Source organism: Crocodylus porosus, unplaced genomic scaffold, assembly GCF_001723895.1.
Source record: "Crocodylus porosus isolate Cpor-Errol unplaced genomic scaffold, CroPor_comp1, whole genome shotgun sequence".
NCBI lineage: Eukaryota > Metazoa > Chordata > Crocodylia > Crocodylidae > Crocodylus > Crocodylus porosus.
This window is the reverse complement of record NW_017728950.1, coordinates 63,094,098-63,106,337: the sequence shown is the minus strand read 5'-3', so window position 1 is coordinate 63,106,337 and position 12,240 is coordinate 63,094,098. Positions and strand designations below refer to the sequence as shown.

General features: G+C 42.3%; 1 protein-coding gene across 1 annotated transcript in view; it reads right to left on the bottom strand.

Moving 5' to 3' along the window:
• SMC5 (structural maintenance of chromosomes 5) overlaps positions 1-9,534 on the bottom strand; it is an 86,857-nt gene extending 77,323 nt beyond the window's left edge. The window contains exons 1-4 of the mRNA XM_019555187.1: positions 9,363-9,534; positions 6,212-6,353; positions 4,345-4,397; positions 1,509-1,671 (exon numbers count right to left, since the gene is read on the bottom strand). Coding sequence (XP_019410732.1) covers positions 1,509-1,671; positions 4,345-4,397; positions 6,212-6,353; positions 9,363-9,496 — 492 coding nt within the window. The 5' untranslated portion in view covers positions 9,497-9,534. The remainder of the gene's footprint in view (positions 1-1,508; positions 1,672-4,344; positions 4,398-6,211; positions 6,354-9,362) is intronic.
• Between the last annotated feature and the right edge of the window lie 2,706 nt (positions 9,535-12,240).

The window sequence follows — 12,240 nt, the reverse complement described above, 5'->3', positions numbered from 1 at the left end:
TTGTAGCCTAACTAAATCAGAAACGTATAAACTTGCGTGTGCCAGACCTCACTTTTTCAAATGCTACCAATGGATCTGATTACATCATTCATAGCACTGCATTAAGTGAGCTCTGGCTCATAAAAGCGTATGCATCTTTGATTTACTTAGCCTACAAGATACATCCTACAAGATACATCCCTATGTTGACTTCAGACTAATAAGGCTAACTGCCTCTCTGCTCATGGATGGCAACAAGCTTATAGCACAGTTATGTATCAGATGGTTTGGGAAATTCACTCTTCAACTGATAATACTCATGAACTCAAGCTATGCACCACAGGCTAGCCATTAACTCCACTATCAAAAGCAAAAGTAGTTAACATATGCCCATTTAGAGCTTTCCTAGCTTAAACCCCAATTTATGACAATTTCTGCCCATAGTTTATAGCAGCTACTATCCGGCCATATGTAACAGGACAAGTTGTCCTTTTAAGGAGGAACCATCAGCCCTGCTAAAACAGCTAAACTGTGGGGTATTTGGCTAAGGAGGGAGCGTCCTACTGACAGCTTTAAAAGTTCCAAAAAGAGAAAATAAGTGGAAGGAGAAAACAAGTTGTTAAGGGAAGAGCTTGCTTCAAGGAGAAGCCAAGCTGCTGTGCTGGGGCTACAGCAGAAAAGGGCTCTTCTCCTGGTCTCCAGGACAGGACAAAGGATTTTGCTTGGTTTACTGAACTTTGCTCTGGAAAACTGACTGAGGAACTCATGAAGGAGGGAACTCTCCTGCAGAAGTCAACTGGAAAAAGTACCCACTTAGACAATACTTCAAACTTCTCTAAGTGAAAAAAAAAAGACTGCCCTGGGAAGCTAAACATGTCATTCCATCATGCTCCAAAAGTTTGTTCTAAAGCTATGTTCCTTAAGATCTAACTTACCATGAGGATGTTTTAAAGCAGTCAGGCTCCTGGGATAATTAACATGGTTAAGTGCCACTTGGTAAAACTGTCAGTCAGCAAGTTTTTTAAATCATCATCTTTTTCCCGCCTAGAACTGAAAGGGTCTAGTGGAATTTTCTTATTTTCTAATGCAGATATATTCTGCAGGCAAATGCCTGCATAACAGATCCCAGATTCTCTCTTCCACTTTTCTCTCTCAAACATGTGTTCCACATAAAACAAAGAGAACTCAAAGAGTATCTTGTATATTTAATAAAAGTTATATTTAAGATTATTTACCACCCAGACACCCATATGGAGACCTTTTAAACCCATTTCTTATCCATTAGACTATGCCAGTTAACAAGTAATGGGTGAATGATTACCTAATTTGACAAAATTGAGCCATAAAACATTAGGCGTACTGCACTCACAAATATTTAAAATGGATTCATCACAGTAACACTAAAATAGCTTTCTCTCTACCCCACAACTCTTTCTGTCTTTTCTACTGAAGTACTTTTAGAAGCTGAAAAAACCTAAGTATAGGCCTACATTTATTTATAATACCTTAAAAGTAAAATTCCTTCTTACCTGAGGGAGGAACTGGCACAGATTACCCACTTGGATATTTAAGGCTGCAATTTGCTCCTCTACTGTTTTCATGGAAGAAGGCTTTTTATTGATCAACCATGCTGATGAATTGTTAGCCCCATGAATCTCACGTGTGATAACAAGATTATCAGGAGGCTTAAATCTGATTAATAGAAAAACTGTTAAGCATTTCCTAGTTTAAGCATTTCATACCTGACTAAACTACTTGCATGTTTTAGTCTCTTACATTACAATCAGAAATCTTATAGCGTTTTAGGGAATGGCAAATGAGTAACTGCCCTTAATATTTAATACAGGATTAATGGAAATCAGCAAGTTATATTTAAGAATGTAACATTAATTGCAAACATGAGAATTTACACAAGCAGTCACAGATGTAATCACTTTCTCATTCCATATTTTCCACCTTGAAATTTTTCTACTGATTAAACATGACATTCAGTTCATTTGGATCTCTCCAGATAGCAAACTATTTGCCTCTGCATGCCATCACTCTCTTGCCAAATTTTCCAAATAAGGAATGTAATCAGGACTTAATTTATCTATGTTGCCTTACTGCTTCAAGATCTTTTTTTAAAAACAGCTTTAAGTACATACACATCAAAAACAGAACCTTAAAATTAGGCTACAAAACCATATTAAAGCAATAAATGATGGTATGTCCATAAGCACTTAATACAACTTTTGAGTACCAGTCCTACGGACATCAAATACTGGTGGAGAAAGATAGCTTGGTCAAAGCATTCCAACAGTTTTGACATACCAGAAGCCAGTGCTGATTGCAATTACTATATGAACTATTACTTATGAGTTTTGTGCTGGTTTCACCTTACACATATTAATGAGGCCCTACAACTGTGGAGTGTAAGCATTGGAAAGCTTGGGTGCAATATTTATTACTATTAAATTCCTAAATTCTAGTAACAATTAGAAGAGCAGACATAAATAAATAAATAAATGTATCCATTTCATCAAAATGAAGTGGGAAATACATCTTTTAACCAAGTTACTACTTTAAACATACTCAAAAATTAAATTCTTTTTTATCCAGTCTGCTGCAGTGTAAGCATGTCATCTCAGTTCTCACTTATTTGCCTTACTTCCTGGCCAACAGGTGAGATGTTCCAAGTCCTAATTCCTGACTTTCACATGTTCTATATACAAGTGATTTATGAAATACTATGTTTCAAGTAGTTTCCTTCTGCAGGCCTTTTCTTATTTGGCTAAAATCCCTCTGCAATGTACTGTTCTCATATTGCTACTGTTTTTAAATTTCCATATGTTCGATATATGAAGAGTCTCTATGACTGCATTCTACTGTTCAAATGACTAGCTAAACTATATAAACCCACAAACACACTAGAAAAGGCAAATAAAAAGAAACCAAGAGACCTATAAGCACATTCACATGGGAATTAAAGTCTGCCCCTAAACTTATTCCTCTAACATACTGCGTAGTACAGCATTATGCAGGCAAATGAGCTCAGAACCGCTGCAGACAAATAAAGTTGACTAGTGTTGACAAACGAGTCTATTGCAAATCCATCACCACTTTCTTTCTGGTAACACTTAACTATGGTCCTGCTATACTATCCTGCAATTAGATGAGGGTCCCATTATTAGGATTATAATAATCCTCGGCTCCACCCGTATCTCCGGAAAGAGTGGAAATCAAAACAGTCCCTACAAATAATTAGTTTCTTTCTATCCAAAAAGTACAAATCATCATCCTAAGGAAGCAGTCATTGCACCTTCTTTCTTTCTGCTTCTAACACTACAATTAGTTTTCCCTGCATTACCACACATTTGTCCTAGCCCAAATTTCTTTATCAATACCCAAGGTTTTTCACTAATATCCTGAATAACTTTCACACACCACCAAGGCAACTCAGTTGTCACTTCTTCACCTTTTTATTCTGGAAACAAGACCGTCTTTGCTTTCCAAACAATACTGTTCTAGACAGCTCTCAATATTGTTTCTTATGCTGGATTTCAAAACACTCTTATTCAGTACCTCTCACTAATTCATAGCCAAATATTTTATCTCTGTTAGGCCACTGCTATATGTTACATATATTATGCAATTAACTCATTAATCACACAATAAAATTAGACCAGCCTCCCATGCAAAGTAATTATCACACCATAAAAAATTATTAGAGCTATAAAAAGTCAGCCAGCTACCAGGAATAAAGCGTGAAAATGTGTAGCTCCTGCATCAAAGAATTGTGCATCAAACAAAAGGGAAAGAAAATAGACAGAAAGGTAGTTCCAAGGACGTGTTATCTTTCATGTATGTAAACTGTCTTTTGGGGCCCTGCTACATGTTTAAATTAAAACTGGAGAGAAATGAGCTATATATTTTTGCCCATAATACCCAACGTTATGAAGTTGTGCTGCAATCTTAACAGATAACTTCAAGCTAAGAAAGAGTTCTGTATTACATAAAAACAAAATTTAAGCAATTACGGTACAACTACATACTGCATTCCATGTGTTCGCTTAATCAAAACTGCAACTGCATTATATGAAAGTTGAATACATAAAAAGCTAAAATAAATTAAATCAAGGAACGGTATTTTCACATTCACTCCTTTTCTTTTTCTGTGTGCTAAGAGCCGCATTTTGAGATTATGGCAAATATGACAGGTTATTAGCTGGTCAATTATAATCACATGAAAGCCAATTAATATCATCAACTTCAAAATTATTCAGAACTACTCAAGCCAGGAGACAGTACTATACTAGACTTCTTGCAGATCTATTTTGTGATACAGAAACAAATGAAAACTAAAAAGGTGGTTTTAGTACTTACAGTTCAATTTCAATTGTGCCTTTACAGCAGCCTCGCTTTACGAATAAACCAACCTGCAACGAAAGAGCTACAGAATTTAATACCTGAAAAACAAAGGCATCTCTAAAGTCAAATTTCCCAGAAAACTTGTAACAGCTTTTGAATATTTGACCACACAATCAATACCAATCCGTGTTACTTTGCATACAGTTCTCAAACATGCACTTACTATACAGACAGTGCGTGGCCAATACTGAAAGCCCATTAGACAGTAATAATAGACCAGGGCTTCAGTTTCTTCAGAGAAGAGAAAATAGGGTGATTTAGTGAACAGGGTCATACTACAGTTTGCTGTAATTTGCTGACTGCTCCAAAACTCATGCCCTACCTAAAGGTTGATACTTAAACCATAATTTGAAACTCATTTAGCAAAATGAGTTTCAGATAAAGCCATATTCATTTTTATTTTCTAGCAGTGCACACAATACTTAAATAAAAAAGGTGAGAAACCTGACAGTTGGCCCCATCAAACTCATCTATTTTGAAAATAATTGTTTGTCCAGGCAGAAGAATGATTAAGTCACTAAGTGACCAGTTAATGGACACAGCCACTTCTAGATGGTCATGTTATTCAGCTGCCAAACCAACACCACCAAATTCACTCTTGAATTTTCAGAAAAATCTCAAAATGTCAAAACAAATTTTAAAATCCCATTGTCTAATCAAGAAATTTATTTTACACTACTACAGAGATAATAATACATTTCTTGTGACAAAGTGACAGAAAAAATATATTGCTTGTCAACGGATTCTACACGTATCCATTTTAGGGGATACACTAAAAGCACGGGTGACAGTGGGCCCTGCAGTGTTTGTCAGAGGTCATTGTTGCAGTCTATAAACACGAACATACAAAAGCCACTTTGTATAACCTACTGAGGCTTTAGAAGAACACTTCAGTCTCCCAAAACTCCCTAGCCAGAAAACAAGAGGAAAAGAACAGGAATGCACAAATTACCATATTGCTCCGTATGGTGTTAAAAAAAAGAAAGAAAAAAGCTTCCACCCCACATACACACTTCAATGTATCAAAATTTGGGGGGTTTTTTAAACTTATTTTCAAATGATACTCAAAAGCAACATTGCATTACAGTGAAGTTACAGGTAAGTGTTAAACCTGATAAGGAAAGCACAGTCACTTAAATCAAATTTTAAATGCCAGAATTAAATGTTACTTATACAATCTCCATGCATTTCCCCAGCCCTACACACAGTTTTCATTAAGTTATGTTACTTAGGTCATCTGAGTTTGTCCCAACATGAATTAAATACTTTCAGACTGAATGCAAATACTCTCTGTTTATCTTGTCCTGCTAAGTCATTCCTTGGCAAACCTAAAGCAGAGCTGTGTTTTTCATGGAGAGCTTTTTCAGTGTGGCAGACTTAGGTATTGTCCTATGGAGGCTCTCTCTGCTTCCAGTACTGGCAGCAGACAGTAGTTTTCACAGAGAAATTAACAGACCACATGCATACTGCATGGCTTTTGGCAGCTCTGTCCAGGTCCTGCTCAACTACAAGAGCTGTGCCAACAGGTTAGAGAGCCCAGCCTACTGCAGCAACCATCTTCTTTCAGTTGAGCTGGTGTCGCTCTGCTGGCAGAAAAAAGGGCTCTGTTGTCACTGAGTGCACTGAGGCTAACAGCATCTGTCTCACTGACTTCTGCAATCAAAGCTTTCTTAAGTGGAGACTTGGCCCTATTTGCTGAGGAGCTATCAAGCACCTTCAAATAGAGTTCACAAAAGTACAGGGATTACAGCTGCTTCCTGCTGGACAGGGCCCTCAGTGATTTCCTAGATTAAGTACCTAGAAGACAGAAATGTGTACTGACCTTGTCTATTCGTCCTATGAAAGAAGGTTTTCCTGCCAATCCCAGACAGATGGCACAAACAATGCTTGATTTTCCTGTTCCATTTGCACCCACTATCATGTTCAAGTGAGGTCCTGGATACACTTCACAATTATCATATGTTCTGAAAGACATCATGATTTCACATTAGTCTTCATTATAAAATATAAAGTAAGGTATACTAGAAAAAAGTGAGAATTTTAAACAAAACAAATGTATGCAAACTAACATCAAAGTGGTCTAAGGCAAGCACAGCACAACACAACAATACATACTGTACAATATTACAGATGAGATTTAAGTGCTTCCCCAAATACTGCCTTGTATAAAAATTTGCATCATAAAAATAATTAATTCCACATCACCTGATGCAGCATAAGAAAAACCATCAAGCTGTAGTGATCATCTATCCTTTTCCATAAAGACTGCAGAGAATGAAAAATTTGAGAGGTATGCCAATTTGAAAAATTTGCTCTAGGTATGCCAATTGCAAAGCTGCCATTTACTTTGATGGAGCATGGATTTCACCCTTATTAGTTTGCTTTTTTCATTCAGGGAAAAAGGGCAAGCAGAATTTTGACAAAACTGATAAACAAAAGCACCTAAAGTTGTATTGAAGTGTGTCATGTTTGACACAAGCCATCTTCTGCATCACAGATCCTAATGACCATTGTCTATATCCAAAGCTCAGACACAGCTTACTGTGCTGTATATTAAGTTCTACAAAGGTTTCTGATTCCAGGGCACAAAAGTGCAGCTACCTACAATAGCTTTCTATCTTACAATAACTTAATTTTAATTACACTCCTCAGGTTTTGTATTTAAGCCAGACACAACATGCTCACTTGCCAACCAGAAAGTTGCCAGACACACTGATAGACAGCATATCCTTCTTTAGTCCATCAACTGCTGTGCCATTAGAAGGTCTGACGCTGACCAGACCCCATCATTTTTAGGCTGCCATTAGAAGTAAAGTACTGGGAGTAACAAGATTACCAGAGGTGCAGAAAGGGGAGAGCAGGCTGTTCTCAGAAGGCACACTTAAGTCAGACTCCCTCCTTCTAATGTGCATGAACAAAGTTTTACATAATTAAGTGTACTTAGCTGCAACTCCAACATATATAAAACCACAGAGCTCTTCTATTTTCATGACTGAATCCAACACTCTGGGCCACCCCTACATCAAAGCAGTTTTTTTGACAATGCCATTAGAATGCCATTAAATGGTTTCGCACAGAAAATCCATGTCTTGCAGTTACACTCCTCCCATAGCTCCCTACAGTGAACAGCTTGCACTACCCAGTGCTGATGTTTCCCAGGATGACTCCAGGCTCAGCAACACCAGGGCACTGGTTACACTCCATCCGTCCATTCTTGCAATCACAGCTGTGAGAGACTACAAAGGTGGGGGGAGGAGGGGAATCCCCACCCCCCATATGCAGAGGCATGACCCTCAGAGAAAAGCCCCTGGGGACATAAGAACTGCCATTTACTGGGTCAGACCATAGGTCCATCTCGCCCCATCTCCTGTCCTGCATCACACAGAACCAGGTCCTGCATAAGCACAGTCTCCACTCCGCAGAGCTGGTGTGGGGCCCCTGCCTTGGCAGACCCCATGGTACTCTCCACCACACTGTTGGATTCTCTATAGCAGGCTGTGGGATACTACACCAGTCCGCTTCTGGACAGTCCACTGTCACCAGCTGTACACGCTCAGGCTCTGCACTCTCCATCATCCCTGCCCTTACATCCCCCCTGGACACAACGACAGGACATCCTTGGTGAGGATGAGGGTCCCTGGTAGATGAGCTTGTACTCCGCCTTGATCCCACAAGCCACCGGGGGACCTCAGCTGGCAGCTCCTCCATGAAGTTGTCACCATGGATAGCTATCTAGAGAAGTTTACAGACTCCCCCAAAACCTGTCCCTTCTGTGAGCAGAGGGAGACCTCAGCACATGCCTACCTGGAGCATGCCAGGCTGCAGTCCCCTCACCACCTGCTGAGGTTAGGGCTGCATTACTTCCTGCACCTTTTCATTTACAAAAATGAACTAGTCCCATGTGATTGAATGAACTAGGCCTCACATAGTCCCAGTCCTAGACCAATAAACTAGGCCCCACCTAGTCCCAGGACCTCCAGGTCAATCTCCTCCTGGATCTAGCCAAGCTAGCAATCTTCCTCACCCAATGACATAACAAACAAGCTTGATCAACCTCCTCCTCAGCCCAACTAAGCTGGTGATCTACCCAACCAAGAAGGAGGCTCTGGCTGGGGGGACACCCCCCTCCCCTCCCCCCCAAAGGGCTGCAAGGCCATTTATCCATCTATGGCCCATTCACACCTCCAGGCAGTTTCACTCAGTGTTCCCATGTTTATGATAATAACTGCATTTGTGTAATAATTTTAACCCTTGTATGACATAATGATCAATAAGATCAAAAGCATTCAAAATGTATGATAATTTTTGAGGCAGCTCATTCATGCAGCACAGGCAAAACCCAAGTCACTCTCAGGGAGGCCTAACTGACTTTTAAGTTTGCTGTCAGTACTTTTTTATGACCGATGGCCTTGAAATAAAGAAATGCTTCAACTTTGAGGACCTGGTTCTCACTCACCCACTGGTGATTACAGTGAGCAATATAAAGTAAAAAAGAAAAAAACTTATTTGCATCCTTTTTTCAGTGTACAATCATTTTTCAGCAAATACAATCATTTTGAGCTTCCAAGACAATAATTTCCATATTGAAGACCTAGCAATGCTGCTGGTTTCACTGGGCAGGGTCTGCTGCTTCCTGAGCATCTGCTGCCTGCCCTCGGCCCAGTGGGCAGTACTCAGCATGCTGTGCTCGGTGTTCCCCCTGGGTGCACTTATCCTTGCCTTCCGCACCCTCCCTCCCGAAAAGGTTTCGTCTTTTGGGTATCCCAATCAACCAGCAACGGGTCCTTAAGGGGCCACTCATCAAGGGGGACTCACAGTCCTACTGGGCGGATGGGGGGGGGCAGCACAGCATGAAACCTCGTGCGGGGGACGGGGAGGTTCCCTCACTGCTCCCCACACCCGCCACACGCTAACGTCAGCCCCTCCGTTGCCCGCCGCCACACGCTGACGTCATCCCCGCGCCCCGCTCTCACAGGAAATTCTCCATGTAGACGCGCACGATGGAGCCCTCCACAAACGCGGACGGCGGCAGCACCTTCCCCCGGCCGGCGGCCCCCGCGTCCCGCTCGACGCGGCCCCCGGCTCTGCGCTTGGCCGGAGTCGCCATCTTGGTGCCGGCTCTAGTCCTCCCCCGAACTGCCAACGCGCGCCGTGGAGAGCCGAAGCAGCCAGCTGCGCGCGCCCGGCGCCCATTGGCGGGGAGAGAGGGAGACGTCACAGCGCTCAGCGAAGTGTTCGGCCCATTGGCTGAGCAAGGCGCTGAGATGCCGGCGGGAAGGGGAAAGGGTGACGGGTGGGGGTCAGGAAACGCTAACAGAGCGCGACGCCCGAGCCTATTGGCTGAAGGAGAGCGGGAGGCGATGTAACGAGAAGCCTCATTGGCTGAGAGAGGCGGTGGGGAAGGTCGGGGCCGCCCGTTACTTTCAGTTTCGCTAGGCGCGAGATTAGGGCTGCGCGTTGTGCCCGGCGCGTGACGCCTTATTGCGCTAGCCACTGGCTGAGGCTGGGTAGGGGGCGGTTCCTCCTTCAGAGGAGGAAGGGGCGGGGCCGGGTGGGTGGTGCCGGCTCGGCTTCTTCTCCCTGGCTAAGTATTCCTGAGGGGAAGCTCTCGTCAGAGTCCTGTGAGGACTACACTTCCCAGCCTGCATCGCGGCTCGTGAGGCGCCGTCCCAGCATGCGCTGCGGACGGGGGCGCGGCGCATGCTGGGGGATATAGTCCCCCGGGCACAAACAGCCCGCGCGTGGTCCTGGGGTTTGGCTCCTGAAGACATGTGACCTCGGGTAGGAGTAGGCCAAGAGTTTCAGGCTGCAGTAGGCTGAGGGCGTTTAGGTAGGCGGGAGGGGCTTTCTGCCTCTGAGGCTCTCGTAGGTTACATGCATGGCACAATCGCACAGTAGATTGAGTGGGGTCACAGCTACCATATAATGGCCTCTCCCACTACAGGGCTGTAAGTTAGTGCTTGAACATGTGATGGCTGCTTCTTATCCAGCTTTCATTTGAACCTGTGGCTGGGCCCCTAGGCTAGTGGGGGCACTGGCACAGGCTGCTTAGAGGGGCTGTGCAATCTCCATCCCTGGAAATGTTCAGGAGCCAGCTGGACAGATACTGGGCTGGGATGGTTTAGAGATGGTGCTGTCTTGGGCCTGGGGCCAATTTTGATGGCCTGGTGAGGTCCCTGCCAGCCCTGCTTTCTCGTGTTCCTGTGTCCTTCCACTTCCATGCTGTTGTAAAGTCAAGTTACTCTGCAGTAATCTATTTGCCTCGCAGAGTCACCAGCCTTGTCTTGCCTTGCAGCTTGCATGGTGCTGAATGACATGAGCACAAACCCAAAGGTCTGCCTTCACTGAGCAGGCTTGGAGGGTGCTGGCAGCTATACCCAAAACAGATGAAGGAGCAACATAGTAATCATCACCTCAAACTTCTTTTGAGCTCCCCACCTTGTGTAACCTGTCTCCCATTTAAGAAGGGAAAGGAGTCATCTCCAGATACAAGTTTGGAGCAGGTTCTGACTTGCTACCGGAGCTGCCATGAAATGCGCCCTTGCAGCTCCACTCTGCTGCCTCAGTCCAATGCTGAATGCCACAGCCCGCAGAACTCTGCAGGGAGGAGCATCACGGACCTTATCGTCAGGTTTTGTCTCTCTCCCCTTGACATAACATGTGCTGGATCAATGCAGAGAGCTACAGTAGCAGCACATTTTCAGACCTGTTCATGATCTCAAGTTTGGATGGAATTGGGATTTAGATTATCATTATTGCAGTATCTCCAAAGATTTTCCTGACTTGTTATCAGCTGGCTTTAAACATAAAGGAAATGACCAACTGATTCCATGGGGAAACATGCTAAAATTAATTAATTTGCTCAGTCAGGTAAGTCTCAGTGTGTTAGTTTTCAATAGTCAGCATCAGGTGTTATTTGGTTAGCTGTAGAAGTTGTAAATATAGTGCAATAAACCTGTTGTCAACAAGACAGAAACACAAAAAAAACTTAAAAGTTCAAACTATTCATGTAAATTGGAAACTAAATGTTATCGGAGCATGATTTCCATCAGTATATACAACAAATCGAGACAATACGTGTGGGAACAAGTTAAGAAGTTGTTCACTCTTGTTTTATGCTGTATTGACATAGAATGACACCTGTTTTTTTTCCTTAAAAAATCACAAGTGTTTTTGCCGCAGCTGGCTTGCTTGATTAATGTTCTTTCAGGATTAGGATACACTACATGAGAAGTAAGTTCTTCTCAATGTGTTTTGAGTTTAACCTGTCACGCTTTAGTATGCTGTCCTTTCATTTGTTCTCTTAAGTGCCGAACATTTAAACTTCTTTAAAGAGTATCCTTAAAAGGTTGCATCCTATTAGGTTCATTGTCTCCTTCATGTATCTCCCATATAAGTTATCGAATCATAGAAAATTAAAGTTGGAAGGGGCCTCAGATAATAAGTACCACAGATATCATCAATAGATTTTGTTATCTATATGGATGTACCACCCAGGTTAGGATTCAGGCCCCGTTGAACTAAATGTTACACAGACACAGAGGCTAGTTGGATATAGGAGTTGATAATCTAATTTACAACTACAAGCATCAAGTGAGACTAGCAAACACCATGAAGGAAGCTGAGGATAAAGGTAGCAAACAGCTCCAAATCATAGGCGGATTACATCAAAATTTGTTTATTTAAACCTAGACTCCATAACTATACCTAGAAAAAGTTATGGATAATAGCTATAGCATGTCAGTATTACCAAAAGAGACTGACAAACTCAGACTGAAACACTGCATTCTGAGACCAGATAACAGATAATTTAATTAAAAGACTCATATCAGGCACTGGCCAGAATAGAAG